This window comes from Neodiprion virginianus, chromosome 4 (genome assembly GCF_021901495.1).
Source record: "Neodiprion virginianus isolate iyNeoVirg1 chromosome 4, iyNeoVirg1.1, whole genome shotgun sequence".
Classification (NCBI taxonomy): Eukaryota; Metazoa; Arthropoda; class Insecta; order Hymenoptera; family Diprionidae; genus Neodiprion; species Neodiprion virginianus.
In genome coordinates, this window is record NC_060880.1 from 38,954,712 (window position 1) to 38,979,529 (window position 24,818).

At 39.8% G+C, this 24,818-nt stretch overlaps 5 protein-coding genes and 1 long non-coding RNA gene across 12 annotated transcripts in view; 4 read left to right on the forward strand and 2 right to left on the reverse strand.

Moving 5' to 3' along the window:
- LOC124303213 (plexin domain-containing protein 1) overlaps nt 1–954 on the reverse strand; it is a 28,092-nt gene extending 27,138 nt beyond the window's left edge. Inside the window, exon 1 of the mRNA XM_046760170.1 lies at nt 424–954. Within this exon, the coding sequence (XP_046616126.1) occupies nt 424–544 (121 nt within the window). The 5' untranslated portion in view covers nt 545–954. The remainder of the gene's footprint in view (nt 1–423) is intronic.
- A 467-nt stretch (nt 955–1,421) lies between these two features.
- LOC124303218 (uncharacterized) lies at nt 1,422–2,075 on the forward strand. The gene is made up of 2 exons (XR_006907867.1): nt 1,422–1,535; nt 1,720–2,075. It is a non-coding gene; the product is annotated as an uncharacterized LOC124303218 (long non-coding RNA).
- Nucleotides 2,076–3,142: 1,067 nt separating this feature from the next.
- LOC124302906 (cilia- and flagella-associated protein 69-like) lies at nt 3,143–5,363 on the forward strand. The gene is made up of 7 exons (XM_046759475.1): nt 3,143–3,394; nt 3,476–3,908; nt 3,974–4,223; nt 4,307–4,607; nt 4,666–4,847; nt 4,919–5,070; nt 5,152–5,363. Exons 1-7 carry the CDS (start codon nt 3,143–3,145, stop codon nt 5,361–5,363), a joined length of 1,782 nt encoding a protein of 593 aa, XP_046615431.1.
- A 37-nt stretch (nt 5,364–5,400) lies between these two features.
- LOC124302907 (cilia- and flagella-associated protein 69-like) lies at nt 5,401–7,016 on the forward strand. The gene is made up of 4 exons (XM_046759476.1): nt 5,401–5,722; nt 5,914–6,128; nt 6,217–6,648; nt 6,813–7,016. The coding sequence occupies exons 1-4, from the start codon at nt 5,401–5,403 to the stop codon at nt 7,014–7,016; spliced, it is 1,173 nt and encodes a 390-aa protein (XP_046615432.1).
- An 897-nt stretch (nt 7,017–7,913) lies between these two features.
- Nucleotides 7,914–9,525, forward strand: LOC124302136 (39S ribosomal protein L47, mitochondrial). The gene is made up of 5 exons (XM_046757951.1): nt 7,914–8,084; nt 8,442–8,609; nt 8,688–8,902; nt 9,034–9,193; nt 9,311–9,525. The coding sequence occupies exons 1-5, from the start codon at nt 7,963–7,965 to the stop codon at nt 9,450–9,452; spliced, it is 807 nt and encodes a 268-aa protein (XP_046613907.1). The 5' UTR covers nt 7,914–7,962; the 3' UTR covers nt 9,453–9,525.
- An 88-nt stretch (nt 9,526–9,613) lies between these two features.
- LOC124302135 (pleckstrin homology domain-containing family M member 2) lies at nt 9,614–20,755 on the reverse strand. 7 transcript variants are annotated; one of them, XM_046757950.1, is made up of 9 exons: nt 20,698–20,755; nt 17,586–17,781; nt 15,993–16,180; nt 14,980–15,174; nt 13,167–14,888; nt 12,744–12,968; nt 12,082–12,663; nt 11,900–12,019; nt 9,614–11,821 (listed from the first exon to the last, which is right to left on the reverse strand). In XM_046757950.1, the coding sequence occupies exons 4-9, from the start codon at nt 15,142–15,144 to the stop codon at nt 11,705–11,707; spliced, it is 2,931 nt and encodes a 976-aa protein (XP_046613906.1). In that variant the 5' UTR covers nt 15,145–15,174; nt 15,993–16,180; nt 17,586–17,781; nt 20,698–20,755; the 3' UTR covers nt 9,614–11,704. The 7 variants fall into 7 exon arrangements, with proteins under 7 accessions (XP_046613906.1, XP_046613901.1, XP_046613899.1 ...); XM_046757945.1 differs by lacking the exon at nt 20,698–20,755 and adding an exon at nt 19,760–20,133 and having other exon boundaries at nt 14,998–15,174; XM_046757943.1 differs by lacking the exon at nt 20,698–20,755 and adding an exon at nt 19,760–20,133.
- Nucleotides 20,756–24,818: the final 4,063 nt, after the last annotated feature.

Here is a 24,818-nt window from a genome sequence, read left to right on the forward strand (position 1 = left end):
TGACTCGGGTTGTAATTTACATGAGTTTATCAAAAGTGTTTGTTAATCGTTCGACCGATTTCCGATTAATTTAGACAAAGATGTTGCAGAAGTGTGAAATTTTCGGAATTTGAACGTATCATCGTTAATTATCCCCAAGATCTTGAAAGAGTCCATATTTCGAATCGAGGAAACGTAACCGTAAGCGGAATGGCATTATTTTACATAAATTATTATTAATCAACGTGCGAATACCAAGTGGACAGTGGCTCTCAAATCTGTATTCATTCAACAGGCTATCACGAGTTTCGCACGGGTTTCATTGTCTATGACGTGTTTATAAAGATGCGATGATCACAGCGAATGCGCGATGGGATTTTGTAACGAGATTAAATTCCCGTGACGTATCATCACGCATATATACATATGTAAAATGTGTCTCACCTGACGTGTCAGCCGCTGAAACGACGAGAGAAAATCCAAGGGATGCAGCAACGAGTATGACGAATGAATAGCGCACATAACAGCACGAAGAAGAAAACAACCACCGTGATTCACGCGCCATATTTCTGCCTCGGATTTGCAGTTCCTGTTTATAATATTACAAAGAAAAGAACAACTCAGCTCTGTCCGGCTATTTCTTCGTTTTAAACCAGCTCACAATCGCCCTTCGACTCTCTTCTCGACGTAAGGACGAAACGTTTTCACGAACGAATTTCAGACTCGGTAAGTACGTAACGAATCACCGGCTGCCGTTTTACGGATCTTCGGCGATTTTTTAGCTAGCGCCGTTTTAAAGACCTCGGGACGCGAGTATCGTGCTATCCGACCGACACCCGAGACGTATACAACACAACTGGTGCGTAGGCCCTCCCTCAAACCGGTACGGCGACCGAGTTCGAACACAGCATGTCGGCTCACTCGGTACAACTGAAGTGAACCGAAGGCAACACCGTCGTCTTTGCTCCGCGACCCTCTTCAGACCCCGGCGATCGGCGCTCGCGCGACTCGACCGCGGACCGGAAAGAAAAACGTTCGTCTTTTATTGGCGCATATGACGGATGACAATTCGGGGAGGTTCGGTGCATTCGAGTGGGATTTTTCCAAAGAAAGAGCCATCGCACGGAATAAATACCGACAGGCTTTGTGGCGGGCCATTGATCACCCGAAACAATAGAAACGCCACTCTAGATAACCGCATAGTCCTTGCCCGAACGAACAACGGAAGATCGGAGTTTATCTGGCGGGCGGAATTCCGAGTTTTGAGTTTCCCCTTTCTCTCTGCCTTTTTACTGGACTCCGTTTCGCTTCCAGTGTTCCTTTTTCATCGACTACCGCCAGCGTCTCTCTACAACCCGTTCGGCAAACGAGTGCCAGAACCACGGTCTTACATACAGGTCTTGCAACTCTGGTGGTGGGGGTAGGCTAGGAGTGACTCAGATATTGAATCAATTTGTTGTTTACGGTTTCGGCACTGCGTCGTTACTATCTAATAAGCCTGAGTTACATAACCTCAAATTTCGTTATTTTTGGCCGTTGTCGCAAACCGCTAAATGGTGAGGTTGTCCATTCTCTTTAATATTGCATTTTTTTCATATCATTGTATTCGTTTTTATAGTATTAATATCTGATATTCGCAATTTCGGATATCAGTAAAGTAATCAATGTGGTTGATTGGGGTTAGACTGTAGCGCACTTTCGCCTACAGAGAGACATTCTTTCTATTTCTGTCGCTCACAGGTGACACGAGTGACCCTACTAGGTTACAGCGACCCTTGCGGCCAATCTAAGAATTATTGAAAGCGGACCCAAGAAGTGAGTCACCCCCACCACCAGAGTTGCAAGACTTGTATGTGAGACCGTGGCCAGAACCGATCCTGCGGGCGAATGCTGCGACCGGATCGACTGACTACTTACCAACCTCCCACATGTGTATTTCATCGCCATGACAGACTTAAATGAACTGTAACGAGCGCGAGTTGGTCGCTGTTACGGGCTCTAGTATATTCGGCCATCCTGGGGAGATATATTATGACGCTGGGGATATACTTTGTAGAAATGCGATTTGAATTATTAACTGCCGAAACGATCGTGAATCATTCTCTTCAATGCCCTTTTCTCTTTCGCCTGCGGGGTTGTGGTTTAGTTTGTTTTTTCTCCAATCTTCGATACGACCGCACAGTTTGTACGGAATTAACGCTAAGCTAAATGTCGGGGTGTAAGACCGCTTGATTTTGCACATATCTTCATAATTTAGCATCAAAATTCAACATGGTTGCAGTCGAATCGAATCCCGGAGAGACCAGCCGCCTGTATCTCTGCACTTACCCTCCTCAGATGGCCATAGTGCAAAGAGCGGCAAGTTCCGGGCCTTCTAAACCCTTCGGTGACTGAGGATCGTGTCTTTATACCGAAGTATATCACCAATCGGAATTCAGAATGAATGAAAGAATGTATTCTTGGAGCATTCACCTTCAATAAATTACATACGTTACAAACCAATGATTGTGTATTTTCTATAATCTTTTCATAACTCTTTCCTTACTAAGTTAATCCTTTCTAGTGTCGGGGCTTAACCGGGACCGGGTACGTCACTGCTAAAGGTGTAATGTACTGCAACTGTGAGTCAATTATGTGCCATCCTTTACAAGAGCGTAGTCTGACCATACACGGTGTCCCATCCGCTGCGATACTGGTTGCCTGTGGTCAGAAGAAGTGTGAATATTTAATCAGCGATTCTCCTTTTGTGTTACTTTGATCTTTTCTTCGTGACTTCTCGGTATCATGTTTTTATTACCCTGGAACGTACGCTAAAATTAGGGAAAGAGTAACAACTCGTTAGCCTTGGCGATGCCCGATTTAAGGTACTGATCTTTTTCTGACTCCGCGGCAACTTAACGCGTTACAAATATACAGTATGTACAAAAAATGTAAAGACAAGCATGACAAGTGTCTAGTATCAAGTGCGTCGAAATTATCACATCAGAGCAATACGTTGAAACTTATCGGCTACAGCGCCCTGCATTCCCGTTCGAGTCGATTAATCGAACAAGAGAATGCGTAATTCGTCAAAAAATGAAGAGCACTGATAAACTTTGACATTAATGTGTTGCTATGAAGCGGTAAAGAAGATATTAGAATTTCCAAACTAAAAGCGTTAATCATGACGAGTAAAGATTCAAACAATTGGTATCAAAGTCCATGTGATTTGTCGAAACTCTGTCGCTGTCCAGATCTCACTAAGAGTAAACTGAAGCCTTTGGAAGGCGTGGGTATGAAATGTCGCAAAAAAGACTTGAGCAGCACGATAAAAAAGCTCGTGGAACTCGTCTCCGATCCGGTGACCAGTGTGAACACGTTCAGAATTTGCCAGCACTTGGACGACTTTGTCAATCTCAACAACAATCAGGCATTCGTATCCTTCGTTTCGTATATAAAACGGAATTTCCCAAATCACTGGTGGACTTCACTCGATTTCCTTAACCGGTCGGTTCAGTACCTGAAGGATCTAGACGACATAATGTGCATTCTCGAGTTCTTGGCACTGCAAGCACGACATGTTGCAGAGTATCAAAAATACCTGGACGAGATGCTGGAACTATGTGGAATGCCTCCGCTGTTGAAGAAATCATCGGATGGACTTTTCTGCGTGGAAGTACTTGAGCACTATTTCACCTTGTTCGCTTATCTCCTGGTGATCCTACCAACGGTTCCCGAGATTCTGATGGTTCATCGAGCGATTCACCGACTGCTTGACAGGAAAAAAGTGGGCCACATAGCCGCCGTCAAGTTGGACCACTGTCATCGCGCAGTCGAAGGATCTATTTTACCCGTTATCATCACGGCGTTGCTTGAAATCGCAACTGACGAAATTCATCCCAGGATGTTGGAAACCACCTTGCTGGTTGCTTCCATCTCGCATAAATGCTGTAGGTTTAACGGATTTTCTATACATGGCTAGATCAATTACTCGAATTTTCGTGCTCCGGTTCAGGCTACAGAATGATGGAGGCTGGAGTTTTTGAGCACATTTTGATCCGTCTTGATCGCAATTATGCTACCAGACCAAAGCACAAACCGGCACCAGAAATCCCAGAAAACGAATTGGGGGCGGATTGTCAGTCGGAGTTAGTGTTACTGATATCGAACATCATATGGACGCTCTTGGAGTCTATAATGTTGCCGGAAACGTTGTCAAAAGATATAAATATCCTGGTAAAACCGCCGTCCCAATCCGCAATGTGGTAATTTCTTTCGCCAAACTAACCCAGCGTTGTTCACTCTGTTATAAGAATCTGTTGACAAAGCTTTTCTGAACTTTACGAAGGAGTCTTCGTCATGCGTTTAAACGAGAAGTTCGCTGTGCTGGTCGGAATCGGAGCAGCGTCACGTTGAGAAATGACTTGGCAGCTATAATGCTAGCAATCCTTGCCACTCTTCCGGATTGGAAATTTGTCCAGTCCGGACTGGCCGAAGACCTCGTGATCCTCGCTGTAGCGACTGAATTCGGGACCGAAAACACGTGGGCGAATGGCGTGAGGTTCGGTAATTCCAACGAAGATTTTCGGTTCAAAAAAATACTGATATTGATCATGTGTTATCTGAGTAAAATAGGAGCTAGTGTGGAGGTGAGAAAAATTATGGACTGTGATTCTGTAGGTACGATAACTTATTACCTTGCTGCAGATCATGAAACAGAGAAGACTTATGGCGAGTATTTTGAGCTTAATCAATCCAGACGCCAAAGAAATGAATAAATCGCTAAATGAAATGCAGTTCTGGGACTTACACAAGTACGCTTTATACGCTCTTGCAGTCCTTCTTCCACTGATACCTGAGAAGTTCATTGAATACAGAGGAACTAATAGGTACTAGCAGATACTTTCGAAGCAGCGATAAAAAATTAGGTAAATTTGGTGAGAAAATTTAACGTTTTCAGGATACTGATGATCCTCGAATGGAGTATGTTAAAGCGATGCGATTCTCAGCTAATTTTAAACTGCATGAAAACGTTGAATGCCATCATCATGAGCGAGAAAGAAATTATTCGCAAAGATTTTCAAGATCAGGGTGCGGTTGGAACAGTTTTGAGTTAGTATGTCCGTGAAATTAGCGCAATAGAGATAGTCGCGCTACGACAACTGATGGTAACATGTTTTCTACGCTTATTAGAAGTTATCCACTTTGTTCTGTCCGTGAACGTTATCAACTCTGAACATCAACGTATATTAACTCACGCGATGATGATTCTGGAGGCTTTGATCAAGAACAATAAGCGTTATCAAATGATGTACGGTGAACAAGGGATTAAAATGGTACTGAGACTGCTGCATAGATGCTTTTACGACAAAACCGAGCTGCACTTTGAGCCAGACAGCAGGTAAAGAACAAAAACAAATTAGCAAAGCAAAACGGACATTAATGTTCAAGTGCAGACTTGCAATCACGGTAGGTATGTTCGTCTGGGAATGCATAGTCTGGTGTTCGCCGAACTTGAGGATGTTCGTTGAACGAGGTGCGGTTTACCTCATGCTTGACATCATAGATGCAACGGTTTTTCCTGTTCGAGTTGTTTTCTTGGGTGCTCTCTGCGACATGTGTGACGAGGGAGGCTATGAGACACAATTCTGCACTTGGCGAGGTCGTAACAAAGAACTGGGCCTCATGTCGTTGCTAGCTAAAATATGGAGGGAAGAAGAAATTAAGATCAGGGCTAAGAGGACCGAAGATGGCTGCATTGATGGTTATTTTTATTATGAAACAGTTCGAAATGTGACTCAAGAGAAAACTTTATTAACTTTCCATGAAGTATCATGCTTTGTTAAACTTCCATCTGATAAAAACTAATAGAAAAGTAACAAATTTTTCAACCAAGAAAAGACAGTGACACAGAATGATTATTGCAATTGTGAAAAATTTTCTTTCTTTCAACAGACCTTGAGTTGCCATTAATGGGTATAAATCAGTGGTTCGCCACGTTTCATCGAAAGTGTCCCAAAACAACGAGTCCAGCGTTAGAAGACATGATGGGATCCTGTCGACCGAAAATATACGCGATTCGTAAAATTCTCGAACGTGATACGGAGAGATACGAGATAGCACAGAATCATTACAGAATATTTTTACAAGAAATACCCATAGAGGATCAGGTGATTTTCGAGCCATAAATATCCATCGTGACTTCTACAATTTTAATTAACGATGACCGTTTTATCTTTTGCCTGAATATCCGTATAGATTACGATGCTGTTAATAGATCACTACTTTCGGATGAAACAGGGAGAGGTATGGGTAGAAGTTCACAGAGACATTCACAGGATCGGTCTGCTGCCGATCCGCACAGACGGTGAGATGATATTTCTGATGCTCCAGAGGCAACAAAGGCAAGCTCTGTCTATCAAGGAGAGTCAAGATGCTATCTTAAAGGCGGCAAAAGAGGCTGAACTTCGGAAAGAAAAGGCGACGTACAAAGAAATCATAGATTCGAAGCTTGCGCCGACACTGGACGCCCTGCACCAGATCGATTTCATATCCAGAACTACCGACCCGAGGTTCATGTATCGCAGCAAAAATCGCCAGAGAGCGGAAGTCGAACGTGCGCTTCATTTTCCGGTGGACGCGGATCCCCAATCCTGCCACAGAACGTTTCTCGGCAAAACAAATGTCACGGTGAATATCCCCTCAGATATTCAACCTCAGTATCCGAGTTATTCCGATGTGATCGTATCGGCTAAATTCGGCACCAAATGTGCAGTTGTTTTATGTATGTAATTCGCATATTGCGTCGACCGCAAATCGCCTCGTTACAATAATGGATTCATTAAATTCCACAGGCCATAATGAATCACCAGCATACTATACAAAGTGAAGCCCTTGCTAACGCCGAACCCGATAAATATAAACTGATGCCCGTGTCGCCTTTGATATCCGGTTGTACAACCCCGTCGATCGTCGCCGAAGCTTCCGACGGGCTTTCGTGTCGTGCATGCTTCATGTCTGGCCTACCATGCTTTCATCACGAACAGCAGCCGCACTGAAGACTGTATTGAATAACCCACTGCGATCATGTCTGACGGATATTGGCCGGTTTCCACAGCTCAGTTTCAATTTATATCACGCCAAACCGTGGAGCTCCCGTGCAAACTGGGTTGCACAACATAGTACAGCTAACAGCGTGTATTTTCAAGTATTCCAGATGCATGTAGTCGACAAAAATTAATGCGATAAAAAGTGGGTCGCGCATATTGTCAGCGTGGGCGCAGCAAACACTTGTAGTTGAAATAATCGCGTGGACATGAGAAAAAGGAGACTGATTATTTTTTATTCGATACATCCTGATTGGAGCATAAAAGGGTTTCATTTCTTTCAATGTTTATCGATCCAGAACTTTACGTCCTGAAATTTCCCCTGATTAAGTACAAATCCACTTCACGTGAATGAGATTTAATTTTATTCAATTAAATCCTGCATCCAACATATCTTCACTAAATTTAAAAAAAATATTAATTCTAGTTTTCAATTTTTCGGTAAAGGTTTACAAACAAGGATGTTGAACTACTTTCTTCATTACCTAAGATTACTATTTTGTTCGATATCGGAACGATGCATGCAGTTGCATTCAGTGGTAAGCACATACTTTATTTTCTCGGCTCCTCATCGCCACTTTTTTCATTTACGCCGTGTCGCACATTTTTACGCATGCAGATAAGGCTGGCGGGCTGTTTGTAAACAGGCGGTAACTCACTCATCTGGAAACCAAATTACCGCAATGACAATTGTCTGGATTGAAACGTATGAATGATAAAATGAGCGAACCTTAGGTCTTGTATCAACATCCAGATGAAAGTGCAAAAAATAATAATATGACAGGTTAAATTCGTAGGAAGAAAAGCATCTTAGGATAGGCAAGCCGCGTATGAACGCAGTCCAGGTTCCGTAGTGTTTGTGATTGTGTTTTCACGAGGGACGGCCAACGGAGCCAAAATGGCATCCCTTGCAAAAGTCGTGAATATTTCGAGGGCGATAAACAATGTTTCGAAACTTTTTACAAACTTAACAATATCGCCAAATATTAAATGCACGTCAGTACTGGTGTCGCAATTAAGGTACGAATTTAAATTGTCTTTTGTTATTCATGTAGCGTTGTTATAGAATACATAACCTAATTCAGTTTTTCTGCTGTGGTTTTCTTTTTTATCAGGTTCAATAAATTACGATGTTGAATTTAACAGAAAGAATTTTGTATATTATAAGTTTCGAATATTTCAAATCCATGATCATCCTGGATTTTTCATAGCTTATCGCACGTGGAAATTTGGTCTGTGCTATTTTGAGTATTCACTATTTACGATTTATTTGCAAATTTCTTTGAGGATTGTCTATAGACATAATTCTTCGAGCAAGCGAAATTTCTGCTCAGTAATCATCACACATTTTTCAAACCAATTTGCATTCTGATTTAGGGTACCTCGTTATGGTTGCGCATATGTTCATACTACACCAAGGCGAAGAGCTCTGATGGAATTCTTTGATGATGCAAAGAATTGGGGCGAATTCGACGTGAAAGTTGGACGAGCTTGGAGGAAGGATGAATTAAGAATTAAAAGTAACGAGGATCTCCACAAATTATGGTTTGTTTTATGTATACTAAATCCCAACGAAATTACTCGAAGTACTTGAGAAATTCTACATACTTTTTTCGTCTTCAGGTTTGTTCTACTGAAAGAACGCAACATGCTTTTAACAATGGAACATGCTGCCAAGAAAGATCTTGAGATCTTACCAAACCCAGAACGAAAATATAAAGTTGAAGAAAGCATGAGTAATCTGGAAACAGTTGTCCGTGAAAGAAATAAAGCTTACCATCTCCTTGAAACTGGCGAGGACGGCGAGCGTCCTGGAAAATTAGTTCACAATCAACTAGGTACAAATTTCTCATTCATAATGGCAGCAGTAACTGGAAAAAAGATCATTTCATCATTTTACATTTAATATTACTATAGTGAAGTTATTTTTTTTAATACTTAACATTATCACGCAACAATCGTTCTCTAGGCATGATGTATTATTACCGTATGTGTGAACACACCATTCCCAAATTTATGAACAACAAATGGAGACAAAAGTACAAGTTTGGGTATAGCGGCAGTGCAGTTCACAAATTCCGTAAACTTTACAGAGAAAAGTTATGGAATGAAAAACGCAAGGCTAGAAAGTACGTATTCCTCATTGATTATTTCATCATTCAGAAACATTCTGTCAAGATGCATCGACTTTTCAAAATACCAATTTTAATTACTAGTATCACAAATTTATTAATTTGAAATTTCAGCCGCGACCGTAATCATGTAATGCATCTCATGAAACGATTCCCCAACTTGGATCTAGAGGCTGTAAAAGAACAGTATCCTGATGTTGACATCGAGAACCTTAAATCGCAGAAAAAAGCACGGGGACACTTCGTGCCTCAGTAATCGCGTAACGGTGTAGATAATTTGGCAATATTATTGTAAATAAAAGTTTGGAAATAAATGGTCATCCAGCGAATCCTGTTTTACGTGTTTCTCCCTTTTTTCCTCAGAGAATACGTATGTGCCTGTAGTAAGTCAGAGGATAAGAATGAAAACTTTAAAAACTTATTTGACTAGTTTATATAATTCAACTTTGTTTCTTTACAGAATATATTTGGAGTCTTGAATTATAATTTTGAACAGTTTGTGTGAAGATAAGATAAGTATCTTTTGACACATTCCATCCAGACGATGAAACAAAATTTACAAACAAATTTCGATACTCCTTATGCAAACATACTCCTAATCATTGTATAGGTATACATTTCTTGATGATCACAAATACTTGATATTTATAGGTATAGTTTGGTTGATTTATGTATACTCTGAATTACCAACTATTATTGTTTAAATCTTAACGTCGTATCGTAAACCTATCTTCCGATCACATTTCTGTCAAGCGTGTTGACTAATGGATGTTTTTGCCGTACGATTTATAAATTGATAACAAATCGCTGACAAAATTTCACCCAATTTCACCAAAACTTTTCTATTATTAAAAATAAGGCGTTTTCGTAACTGCGGAGACATTTAAGACATATGTTTCCTAACTTGAATAGATAATGAATAATTACTGAAATTATGCAATTAATCGGTATGTTGTTGAAAATGATAAATTCGACGCAGCGGTACAATAATGTGATAATTATAAAACAATTGAAGCACCTTATTACATATAATACATTTTACTATTCTCCACTGTACCCGTAAATTAAAAATTATAAATAAACAATTGATTATCAAATTATTGATTTTCGTTTTAAGATAATAAAAAATGAATTTACAATTAATTAAACACAACCATATTTGTAGCCTCGCTTTTTTATGAATCAATTAACTACGCTAAAGATTTTGCTTCCGATTTTTTCTCAAATAACAATGAAAACTACTATAAACCGATAAAAAACATTATGTACTGTGTTAGGAATGTTAGTATTCATGTTGTACTAATGTTAATTATACGCCTCTACATGTAATTATTATAGTTATGCATCATGTATAATATAGAGTATTATCTTTGTTAAAGTTGTTGAATATATCTCCTTCGAGCATTGTGATGTTTAATATTTATTATTATCATGACGAGTTGCTTGAAAGACTTCCGACTAAAATGCGTATTTAAATAATTCTTTGAGTATAAGGGTGAGTATAGGTACATAATATAGACACTCATTGCATTATTGGTAATGATAATTAATTTACAATTGCCAGCTTGTACACTCTTCTCTAGAGCTTGAAATACGGATTATTATCTTTAGTGTTTTGCAGAAAAATAAATAAAAAATATTGCACTGGATTAATAACTTCACGTATAAAAACATTAGGGTTAACTTAGTTTCTCTTATCCCTTTAAATGACAGCCCAACTGTATTTTCCGAGACGAGAATCTTCGCTTCTTTCTAACAGTGTGCCAAAACTTCCTTTCACTTTACTTTGTACATAAAAATATAATTACGAACACCATCTAACATGCGACTCTAGGATTCTTGTATTAACGGGAGTCAGAACATTTTACAAAATATCTTAATTTTGTTTCACAGCGATGAATATGGTGTATGGTGAATAAATAATGAATTATAAAAATTATTTCATTCTATCAAAGTACCCAGTTCTCAGAAATCTCTGATACCGTTTCAAAATAAATAATTACAGTCTGGTACTATAGTTGCTAGTAGCTGCAATTAATTTTCCAATCGTTCAATAGTTGCCTGCAAATAAATTAACCCGTTGACTATGGTAAACAACGATTTCTCTTATTGAATAATTATTAGAACTATTGAAAGCTTACTACTTTGTTGAGACAATTATATCAGATGGACTTTGTATTTATACTATGCCAATACACTACATAGAAATAAAGATATAATTTAACGAGAATTCTAACGTGAGTTTTTTTTTTTTTGTTTTTCAAATTATTTCACATAAAAATAAATCACAAAACAGACCTCAATTTCCGCTTTCATTCGTGATGAATGTGTCAATATTTGTCTCCCTTCTTTTTTCTATTGATAAACCGAGTTTTTTTCACGTGTGTTTCATGTGCTGTACCGAATACTCTGATCATCAATGTAAAGCCGTAAAAGCAATTGCAGAATTGTATGATTCTGAAATATCGTGGTTTGTTAAATATTTTTACTCTGGAGTATATCTACACGCTACTCAGTCACCATTGGTAGCAGATGTTGCCAAGCTAACTCGAGGTCTTTACTCGCATCTGAGCAACGGCGATGAAGTTTATCTTGAGGTGGAAGTGTAACCATAGGAAAGTCTCCCTGTGTGATCAAGTGATGAGAAGGCTTAATATCAGTTGTACAACAGGCAATTGGCGTGAGGAGTGAATTAGGTCTTACCATATTTGCATCTGCCCATAGGGTTTGAAGTACTTCTCGAAAAGTGCACAGTTCTGTATAGTTGGTAAAATAAATAACCCAATCGCCACTGCTTTCGTGAACTTCTCGGCAGGCGAATTCCTGAAATAAAATGAATGGTTATCATCGTACGAAATAGTGCATGAAGAAATTAAGAAACTCACCAGAATACACCACGATTGTTGAGCTAATGGTACGCGAAAAGCTGTCAAATCTTGCACGCAGGCACACGAGAGTGTCTGTCCCCTCTGAGTGCCAGGAAAGGCTTCCTTCATCGCGATTAAATGCCTTGTCGTAGCTATTAGGCTGCACGGCAAGGGTTCCTTCTTTTCCGAACTGTCGAAAAGACCCGAGGCACTTTGTACGAAACTTTGAAGCCATTCCGAGGCAACATATTCATCGGGTGCGGCGAATTGAAAAGACTTGTTTGGTTTGAGAAGTATTTCAAACGTGTGAGGCCTGTGCGAGTTTGGAATTCTTCTGCACCCTTGACACAGGCCACCTTTCAATGGAATTGCGCGTTTTGGAAGTCGTTGATTTGAGTCGGTAAACATGTAGACAACTCCACCCTTTAAAACAAAGTATCCAGCTTCCCAGGGGTTAATCGGAGCGTTGGGATACATTGGTTGATAGGTATGGGGTCTGAACATCAGGTGACCTTCCTTCATCGGACCGCAAGGCGTACTCGGAGGTGACATGTGTTCGTCTTCCATGTATATGAGACTGTAGTGTTCGATTTTCTCATCCTGAAACACAAAATTGTCAAAGTTCCAGGGTGTCATCGTTGATTTCAGGGTACTTTCAAAGCTCAATCTTATCAACTTACAGGATGTACAGCTGTCTCTTCAAGGACTGCGTGGCGTAGAGTATGCATGTCCTCATATCTCAACTCCTTGACAGCTGGTAGCTGCGGTTTTGATGGTGAACGACGCATGGCCATTTCTAAATGTGCGACTAGTTCTGATGTAGTTTGTGAGCATCCAGTTGAAAACAAGTACTGCATTTCGTAATCGGCGTTTGATATCAGTATCGTTTGTGCGTTTGGTCCAATCTTAAGAGAAAAGAAAGGTGAGATGCATTAGTAAAATCATTTCAATAATCGGGCATGTTATGACAAAATAATAAAACATGTAAATATGTTTATGATAACTCATGGCTATTATCTATGGAGGAATTCAAGGCTCGTTTCCGTAAGTATCGTAAAAAGCGTGGGCTAAGACGGAGTTAGAAATAATATTTATGTACGCACCATAATTACATCGAGCTCGTTGTATGGAATAACAAATTGATTGCTGTAAGAATGACCAAGCTTTGATCCAGTCAAATACAGTGTTTTATCCGTGAGCAATGCCAGCATAGCTTTACTTTCCCCGTTGGTCATGTAAGAACTTCTCACTTTGTAGACCTTGTAGAGTTCTTCAGTTTTATCTCTGTATATATGCCGCTTGAAGGTTTCTCTAAGTTTCAGCCCTATTTTCTCGCCGCTAAACTCCTGCTTTTCAGCTGCAATGTTTTCCTGAATCTCTTTCTCGAGATTATCGTTAAAATCCTTAACTGATTCTTGATTAGCTTTCACTCCTTTGATATAGAGCGGATTTGCCTTCGGCGGCTTCTTGGCTTTCTTTGATTCAAATTTACGCTCCGTAACGGATCTTAAAAATCTGCTGAGCAGCGAGCTTTTCGACGGTGCTTGACGCAGGGGCTGCGACGTCGCCAATTTGTTGGCATCGCCCGGTAGTATCGCAGTGATGTTACGTTTTTTTAACGGAGACGAAAGATGTCTGCTATTTCTACGATCGTCGATATCCGTAGATGTCGTCGTGCTGTCTAAGTCAGACCAATCACTGGAGCCTGCGTATTTTTTCTGATTGAGCTTATTCTCCATCTCAACTTTTGACAGAGCATCTTCAATAATGTTACCGCATTGAGTTTCGGCTATGTAAGCCTCCTGTGCTTCGTTTTCTTCGAGTTCGATCTCGATCTTGGGTCTAAAATTTTTTCCCGGATCTTCTTGACCCTCCGGTGCTCCACGTTCGATCAAAGACAAATCGCAACTGCACTTGGAATTCTTTTGGCAGATCGCTTCGCTGCACATCTTCGGTGGAAACAATTTCTTTTCACTATCATTTTCAAACGTGCTCAAAGACGATGCTGACGAATAATAATCCGAATTTGCATTTCGCGTGATTATATTTTTTTGTACGTAAGGCGAGTCTCCGTGACCGCACCAGCTGTAACGACCTTTTTGTACGTCCTTTTTCTGCACGGAATTAGGTGGCAAGAAGCTCATCGAAAAATCTGCATAGTTCTCATCATCCTCCAGCTTCATAGTCTTCAGTATATCTTCGTGAAAGCTAACCCGTTTTTTAGTATCGCTGCGCTTCTTTTTGCGCTGCCTTCGTTGCACCACGGGATCCGATCCAGATGACGACATTATGCTGCTGTCCGTCATGTTTATCGTGTTGAGAATGCTGTAAGGTGCTTCTGTATTGTCGCAGTCTGATATAGTCATGCTCAGCTCCAAAAGATTAGTGTCATTGTTTATGACGTACGAATTTCGAGGATCTATATTTTTTTTGAAACAGTAGCTGCCGTCCCCATAGAGACTGTATCTTTTGTTAAGATCTTTGGCGTTATTTTCAAACTCATTATTCCCCACTTTGTCAAGCTTCGAATCATCCAGACTTTTGCTGTAGAAACTGAAGTCCTTCAGAGTATCTAGACTGGAGCAGTTTAGTTCGCTTTCTTCAAGTTTATTCATATTCCGATTAGCTATGTCACGTTTCGTCATTATGCCCTTTTGAAATTTCGTTACCATCGCTGGGCACTGAATAGGGGTTTTACCATCCTCACTTGAGTCGCTCGAGGAAGACGTTTGCTCCATTGTTTTATTATCATGTCCGCAATCACCCGGAAAGACTTTACACTTATTGTGACGATACTTGGGAACATCTTCGACGGAAGAATCCTCCTAGGACAAAATTTTATATATAATTTGAGACTATTGGCGCAGTATTCAATCAATTAATCACTTCAGCATGATCAGGATAGGTGAAATTCACCTCCTTGTAACTACTAACATCAGTTTCGTTAGCCGGATCCATGTCGCTATCGAAAGCAACACCACTATCTCCCGGGGAAGCAAGACTCGAAGATACGCTTGATGATCTGAGGTGAAGAGATAACGCAGTTCCAGAAGGAGAGCCGCTCATAGGCCGCTGGGGCATGTAGTTACAGATATCCAAATACGTGACATCCTGAAATTGATAAAACGTTATCGTTACGGGGTTTGCGAATATTTCAAACCGATTTCGCATATTTCAAGAATTCTAATCCATTTTAGGTGGATACAATAGAGGAAACCCACAGCTTATGTACCGTCGTCTAGGCTTACCGATGGAAAAGTACTAATATAAGTTAGTATACCTTCCTGAAAAACGTTTTGCAATAAGCATTGCACATTTATTGACTACAGACGATTAATGGACGAGTAATATATAAACGCAATCACCACGATAACCCGGTGCCCTTGCTATCGAGAAAAACATAAAATAGCTCAGGCTACGTGTTCTTTATGTTAACAAAGTTGTTTATTCATTCGATAATTGTAACCATGGGGTGATATCGGAATCAAAGAAAAACGAGCACTTCAGCGACGGTTGCGAGGAGGCCCATAAATGTGTGCAACTCATCATCTCGAACTTGGCCGTGTTCGAGCCTTCGATATGATGTGTGCAACTCATCATATCGAAAACCACGATATCCAATAAAAATCGAGGAGTAATTTCTGGCTGATAGTAACACGCTGTAACTGGTGAATAGTTTGTCTGTTTATATCCTTCTCTTCGAGTTTATCATAACAATTAATAAAATTTTATCTTATTCATAACTACATTAATAATATTGCTGCACCTTGGAGGCTCGTCAATGTTTTCAAGCGCTGGTTGCTTATTGATCAAATGTTCGACATTGATTGATTAATCGATTCGGGCTAGGCCTTATTGAGGTCGGTGAACTTTCAGGATCATAATAAGAAAAGTTAGGATTTTTCATTGATATGAGTATCCAGTCTTACCAATTGCAATGTGAACGACACATTTTCAAGACCAGCTAGAAGATTCACAAGCTGTATTGTTTTGTCGACATCCCGAACCAAGGCGTGGGTGAAATACTGCTTCTGGAGTGTTTTAACGTCTCTCAAAAGACAGGCTAAGTAACTCTCAAAACTTCCTTCACTCAGAGTGTGGTACAGCCAGGCTCTACCTGTATTGACAAAGAATTATATATACCTCTTGGGACATGATACTTAGGAATTACATGAAATAGAGGCAACACTCACATAGAAAAATCACGTCATTGTATGGTCACTGAATAAAAGTAGATAGATGCAAAATGGATTAGTGTATATAGTGAACGTAACAATGATTAAACTGAATGGGTAACGGAATGAAATAAAAATAATTAAATACCGCAGTATAGAGTTTACTAATTGTCCTTGTCATATCTTTTTCACTAAAGAAGGGACCAAATTTCTATCACAAATTAAAATTAACTTTAAATGAAAAATAATTGAAGGAATTACAAATGTGTTTTTCTTCGTTACTGTTACCTTTGAAATAGTTTCCAATTGTTGAGAATTCATATTGCAAGAATGCTGAATCAATATTCGTCAATCGAACTATGTGACAAACATGAGTGTATTTCAAAGAAAGATATATATCAATAAATATTGTTTCGAGAAACCATGCAATCAACACTTAAATATGTACATACCTAGATATACTTTCTGTGAATTAAATAGGACAATTGAGTACACGAACTTAGTTATAAAAAATTAGTTTTCACTCCGCTATCTTGTTTGTCAGTTAATTTTAAGAAACGAAGATGCATGTCATGCGACGAAGAAAGTTATGTACACATATCCTAATTTATATGATGACGATACCTTTTCTAAATAAGCACTGTACACACAATTTAAGTGGTAAAATTACGCAGTCGAATACACACTCGTACAAACGCACTAATACTGATTTGTTAGAGGTAGGCCACAGGTTTGTTACATTACGATAAAGCCTAAGCTGCAATTAGGTGTTCAGCAAAAGCTGGGAGTATAATCCTGAAGGGTTGCTGGATAGACTTGAGGAAATGGAATAACCCGTGCAATATAATCAATACTCGTTTCGGCTTTTGAGCACAAAATAGCAAACAAAAAACCGACCTATTCTTCTTGATCATTCGATAGTGGGACCAGATTTTTTTTGTTAAGTTACTTTTCATACCTAAGAAAGGTACTAGCATTGATAAAAGTTTGTTCTTCATTTTTCAGTTAACCATCTTCAACAGCTTTCCGTTATATCCAATGAAATAGGAAAACTGTATTGAAAACTTGCTACGGTTTTATAAATTCAGTGAAATTTTAGTGTTAGATTTTAAATCAAAAACCTGCGCAAGGAGATTACTTTCAAAAGTTATGTCCAAAAATTGTAAAAAATCGGTGGCTTGAAGGCTTTGAAAGATATTTTTCTGGTAGAAGGAAACAAGAAATCAAAGTCGTTATCGGCTAATGGTCAAGAGTAATTTTTGGCCAAGAAAACTGCAAAATAAATGTATCGAGCGGCGTTACTTTGATAAACACAAATACGTATACTTTTTATTTGATAAAGTGTACCTTTTCCAATGGAAGTTAGTACGCTTTGCAACGCATGTATCACCACAACGGTGTCTTGGTGACTTAGTTCCCTTGCTGTTCCCCAATATCCGTGCCTTTCTACGCGCAATCCGTGTCTCAAGGCCCGGTCTAACCAATAAACCAACCAGGAATCACCGTCCAGGACCACAGTACCGTGCAGGCTCTGAGCGTATACCTAACACAGGCACACAGAAACTCATAGAAGCTTGTTTTTACCCAGTGGTAGCTTGTGAAGAGATCGGCAAACAGAAATAATAGGCGGGTAAAGCAGTTGAAGTTTGTAACGTTGATGTAACGAAATGTATTCAAAAGAAAGAACTGTATTATAACTTTGAAATAGCTTTAAAGGATATAGTTGCCATTTCGATATTGTTCGAGCATGTGTTTTGTATCAATTACAGTTCACTAAATTGCCGACAATCATTAAATTTTAGAATATGGTTTTTCCCTAAACACGTGCATTGTTACATCAACGTTACGAACTTAAACTTCATGGCGCGTAAGTGTTTTCATTGTTGTCGGTGGTGTTGCTTGTTTAGTAGTTCTTCATCGTTGTTTTCTTATGATTCGTTTAAAGAGCAATAGAGAAATAAATGAAGAAACATGTGAGCGGTTGCATTGAATTTTTATGCTACCGTTGAAAGATTTTCACAATTCTTTAAACAACTTCGTAACTCAGATATTCACTTAAACCATACGAATTTACGTTTAAAAGATTTTGTCGCACAAACTTGTTGTCACAGAATGTGGATAAGTGTGATAATATTCGATGACAAATGCGAACTGTCATTAAATTTGAGGTTACAAATTGTGCTCGTGTTTTTGAAACCAGTTTCCCCAGTCGTTGTGTTATCGTTCGAGTTGATATTTTTTAACAGTATAATTTAAACAGTACCGAAACCAGCCCGACTACCGATCAGGATATAAATTTTCCTACGATGACGTAGTAAATTTTCGAAAAATTGATTAGCGGAGATCGAGTGACAGCTCGTGTTTCGATTGTTTTCTATAGCTTCTGCACGTTAATTAATTCCGAATAAAATTAAATTGAATCAGTAAAAATTCAGGCATTTTTTAAGTCGCACTTCGTACGGTTTAAGCGAATATCGGGGCTTCGTGATTGGTTTCTATATTCAAAGCATCACCGTATTTCATTGTGGAAATCCAATGTGGCGGCCTGGTTGAGAACGAGGTATAAAAACGGATTTACCTACACAGAGATATCCTATGTTTTTGCTTCTGAGTGTTGTATCACTAAGGCTTGACGGTGTGGTTTTATGCGAACTATCATTCGGCCGATTGACGAATTTTCGTAAAGCGTTAGGTCGTAAAATAACGGGGATAGATGTAATTAGTCGAAACAAAGGACGACCGTCAAGGTTAGTCACTCACTCACTGCTTGGTTGGCTGATTAGACGCACTACATATCTACATTGCAGTTGGTATTCGTATGCGTTGTGTGCACGGACGTGTATCTAGATAATACGAATTCGCTGCGAATCGACGCGAGAAGCGAGAGTATTGACAAATCAAAGAGGAAAAAAAATTGGCAAAACCGTACGAGAGAATACTATTGTCACATAACACACATAATGTACATAAAAATTAGAAAGACAAAAGCTTGGCGATTTAATTAAATGATAATCAACACAACCAGCCAGCCAGCTGGCTGTTGTGCGAAAATATTCGTCGATCAGATCTGCGTAAAAGCGGATTAATTCTCGGTGGCGATGACATGAAGCCGTACGTGTTTAGAGGCGTGTGATATAAGGCTGATGCTAATCTACGACGGTAATATAAATAAGGGAGAGACCGACGAATGAACGGCTGCAGCGTGTGATTGGCGATTATAGGCAAACACTGCAGAACGACGAAACCCTCGCATTATAAGCGAGCCGTAAAAACAGAAGACAAACGAGGACAGGAAATGAAAGGAAAAATAAAAAAAAAAGAAGGAGAAAATACACCAAAACGCAACGAAGAAGGATATGACTCGTAAAAACAAGCGAAGAATTTGGCACTCGCACATCTGCGGACGGCGCAACTTTCGCAGGCCTTGGGTGGGTAAAAATGAATCAAACTTCGTCGTCGCCTGACGTATCTGGCGCCGATCTTACGGACGTGAAGACGAATTCTAGCAGACGGCTGCTTACCAATTTGACAGCCTTGGTCAGCTCCTGCAGGATTCGGTCTTTGGACAGTACTTTGTCGGTGCAGAGGTCCATGTCGTCCTGCGACGGCATATTTCTGTTTTATTTATCCCGTTTATCAACTCAAAATTTTATTTATTCACATAACTTTCCCTGCTCTGTTAATGCGGGCGAATATTATATACGAAAATAGAGAGGCGCAAGGCTCCAATGGAGATCCTGCCTCCTCACTTGCAGACGATGTTTCACTGCACTGCTTGTCGCCGAACGCCTTTCGCATTGATTTTAGCGGCGCGCGATTCCGGCGGGAATTTCAAACGGTCATTAGCGCGATGCTATTCTTTTCAACGATCGATCTTCCCTTGTTCGTCTGACAATTAACACTGCTCGATTCGCCGGGGATATTTGTCATTCTTATAACGCGGAACGTGATGTGTCAGCCATAAATTTTAGCCCCCACTTACTCGCTCCGTTGTACGACAATTTTAAACCGATACGCACGCGATATTTTGTTTTATTATTTCGATTCCCAGGAGCTGTGTAACGCTAGTTTCTCAATCTTTGTGTAATTATTTATTGCTCACTTGATCATTTCGTTTTACACGATTCTGACCGTTGCACTTATACGAGTATTTATTTTCCGTGGAACTATGAAAGTACGCTTATAAACGAGGGATCTTTCCAGGGTTCAAACGAAGTCTGTATATCAGTCTGTTTGAGTATGCGTAACACGTTTCCCCGACCTGAGGAATTATTTCCGAGCGATATTACGTATAATTGAGCAATGCAGGATAGAAGATTGGACGTCAGCAAATAGCTGAAGAATTAGGAAGAAGAAAAAATTCATTTCATAATTCCACAAAAATTTCAGTCACGTGGCAAATACATATTTATTAAGAAAATTTTCTGAATTCTGGAGATCAACTCGTCGGTATACTTACTGTATGACTGTCGAAACGAGTTTTGTGCAATTCCCAATTCAATTGATTAAAGAACAAAAATTATGCTCGGATACGAGCAGAAGGAAATCTAAAGAAAAACAGGCGTTTTATAAATACGACAGTGAAAAAGATATTACAATATCGGAGCGCGTTCATTAATTATAAAATGTTTTTGTGCAGGGAACCTTAAGTAGATATCGCAGTAGATTAAATGAGACGTGGGAGAAAAAAATATGTACATTTCGCATAAATAAATAGAGGCAGAAGACTCAAGCTGTCACGTGACTTTCTGTTATACGTGCCCGTTAACCATTCCGCGATCACCGCAATCTTCCCTGATGTTAAATATGTATTATACAAGTCTTTACGACCATTTCGACTTCATAAATAGATCAAATTGTGCGCTCATGGCATGTATTTCATCGCATGTTACCGAGCGCTGGAACTGCGGCAAAAATAACATATATCGTCAACCGGATCGCAAATAGAATTTATATTCTCTGAATGAAATCCTTTTCATACGATTTTACAATAATTAATATTAATCATATACTGTTTGAACATGATTTTGATACTGCAAGGTTGCAAATCGACAGGCAACGATTTTCACGATTTTTAACAAATTGGTAATCGCGGTAATTGTCGATTGGAATTCGTTTACTGTACGCAAAAAATTAGCGGTCTGAAGGAACGCGAGAGTTTCATAAGTTAACTCGCTCCATTGAACGCCCGAGCTTTTTTCACCCCAAGGTTCATTAAAAATGATATATTACTAAAATTTTTTACACACAGGAAATTAATTGTCCGTTAATATTCCCATTTGTGGTATATTTTATAGGTATACCTATGTATGCGGCAAACGTTGTGCAGAATGAGAATGCAATTTGAACGTAAGGTAATCGATCGTTTGATCGGTGCTGCGTAGAAAATGCCGCTGTGGTTGAAAAAAAAAAAAAAAAAAAAATGGAGAAAGATTCAATAGAATGACGAGATATCTGTGTATCAAAATTGTCTAGAAACATTTATGAACCGAAAACGACGAACTTTAGGCAAAGGTAATTTATTTGAAAGCAATTACACGGTATTTTGCACAGAACGGCCACAATAAGAGGTTGACGGAAAATAGAAAATGTCGAACTACGTGATTAATGTTTTAAACCGGATTCAGCATCGTTTGCCGAATCTCTTGTTCGGGCGGATCTCGGGCTGGCTTGAAGACTTTGTGGCATCGATGAAGTTCCTCTGGTACGAGACCGGAATTTGGGTTTTACGGAAGCCTGTCGTCGCAAAATCTCTTCTATGGTTTTCACCTCCTTCTCACTCATCGGGTTCGCGTTCGCTTCCGCGTTTCCGAGGTCGAAGTTGTCCTCTAGATCCCTGGGGAATTTATGTGCGTTGTATTATGCTGATCCGGTAATACCGCGCAAAGAGCAACTGCTCGGTCAGCGTTCAGCCAGACGTAACAAGCGTATTTAGTCTAGCCACTGACGTTGGCAAATGGCGATATTAAATTTAGTCGGCGGATTCCGAGCTCTTTTAAGCTTTTGGGAAGTTAGCGCGGAGCTTTCTTTTGTTTTTTCAATAATTATTTCATTCTGTTATCGAGACGAAATTATTGACGCGAGTTAAATTGTTACCAGCCATTATCGCAACTCGCATTCCGGTCTTAATTAAATGTAAAAATTGATCGATGCAGGGTGCTGCAAGCTGGGATCAAGCTGACAATGCGATTTACGGTTGGTAGCTGCTTATTGCTTGAACTGTTATTATTACACTCTCCGTGCAACTTTCATGCATAATCTGCAGACTTTCGCTTGACGAGTGCTGCGAGAAAGAAAGTTATAAATATTGCAATTTTTAATCAGACTTGCGCAATTAATCATCAAGGGGTTCGACCAATTCAATATATTCCTGTAGATTAATTGTAAAGAAGAAGAGGACGGGAGAGTGAGTTTTATTTTTCTGCAATTATCAAACCTCTGACGTCGCTCGAACTTGACAACGATTTTTTGCAGACTCAGGAGATCTTTTTGTGTGGCTTTCAACTCTGCTTCTTTCTCCTGAAACAGAATCCATATAATTGTTATAATCTGTCATAAGTAAAGGAGGTTTCCACCACATTTCGTAGGCGAATCTCGGCGCTAAGCGCCAGCCGATAGGCAACCGAAGTCACATTTGAGGTCTGTACTGCCCTTTCTAAAAACATCTCCCTACCTAACCGACGGAGTCCGCGAAAACTACCAAATCAGATCTCTCAAAAAATGGTAGTACAGACCTCAAATGTTACTTTGGTTGCCTGTTTGCTGGCGCTGAGCGGTGAGACTCACGTAAAAATCGCCTTTTACGACTCGCGCTTAATTAGAGACATCGAGATAAATTTAAAAATTATGCGGTTCGGATTTTAGTACCGCGAGAGCTACATTAACTGCTTCAAGCTCGCTGTGTCTAGTGTCTGAAAGATGACGTGCAGTGACAGTCTCAGCAGACAAACGCGCCAATTGCTGCCTGTAGTTTTGCTCCCTTTCCATGGCTCTGTCCCAGGCTTCTTCTCTGGCGACAACAGCGTCTCTCAGAGCTTGCATGTCGCTCTCTAAGCTCTCAAGCTCAGTTCTGAACAGGCCGATAAAAGAAAGATTTAAACGAAAATTTTATAAACGAAAAGAACCAGTCCACTGATGCTTTATTGCAACTTCGTTATGGTGACCTCACTTCGTTATGGTGACCGTAGGTTCCATGGTCTCGAGACCTTCGAGTTTTCGCTGACAGGCGAGACAAACTGCCCAACATTGAACGCTCCTTTCGATCGTCGAGATAAGACCTCCCGTTGATGTATTTTCGTCCATAGTTTCCGTGTGCCTGCTCTGCTATTGGGAAAATATGTACCCCTTAAATTCGGCAATGCATTAGCAGTGTTATACAAATTTTGACGGATTTCAAACATTGAGTGACGGATTGGGGGATCGATCGATCGTCGAAATGAAATTTAAAACTGATGACATGGTGTAATCGGTAAAGCTGATATAATTTTTTCAGAATACCAAAGAGGAAAGGAGGCGATTTTACACACGACTAGCCTCGAATGCGTTAAAGAAATTTAATTCTATTTAATTAGAGGGCTTACACTTTGCTTGATTTTGCATCTTTCTTTTCTCAGCTCCTCCAGGGTTTTTTGCATTTGTGATCTGAGCTCGTCCGCATCTTTGCTTACCTTTTCAAGTCTGAAAGTGAACGCAGAAACACCTTAGAACGTTATGTCGTCCGGTAAAATAAAAAAAAAAAAAAAAAAATTGGAAAACTAAACAGCCCGTTCACTTACTGGCTATGGAGCGCGTTATTTTCCGTAATGAGATTCTGATTCCGCGTCTGCATCACCGTGTTGCTGTCTTCCAAAAACTTCAACCGCATCATTAACCTTTCGTCGGGTTGCTGTCCGTTTTCCAAATTCACTTTGCCCCCGTTACCAGAATTCATTCCAAGTATCATACCCAGTTGCATGTCTATGTCCGGAAACAAGGGATCTCCTCTACCTGAATAATAGCATTCACGTGTACATGTACGTATGCAAATGTGAAAACGGTAAAAAGGAAATCGAAAAGTAACGACGTTAATGCACCACCTTTCAAAGCCCGCAAGAGATGTAACCGAGTTGCAATTTTCACCTCGGAGCACCTAATTCAGTGCTCAAAGTTCACTGCTGCCAAAACGAGGAGCTAGTTGAACACTTAATCACTATTATCATCGCGTTTATTCGCAGTGGTATCAAATGGTAGTTGCACATTTAGTATGCACGGTTCGGTGTGCACATAAACGAGTTAAACTTCCCACTTCCTAATGCACATCGGTTCCTCCTCTGCTGTGCAGAATCTTTCCGTTTCACGATCCAGGCGACGCGAGTTGGTCGGAGCTTTAACGAGGTGAGAAATTTAATTGGTCGGAAATATCGCCTGTACCTATCCGGATTTAACTAGTAACTCGAGATTTCATTCCAAATGAAACGTGTCTCAAGAAAACAAAAAATGCCTAAGAAAAGCTCTACACGCGTCTGTATTTGTGAACTTTTTTACAATTCTTTGGGACGGTTTGCTTCTCCGAACAAGTCTTCTTCAATTCGAACAATCCTA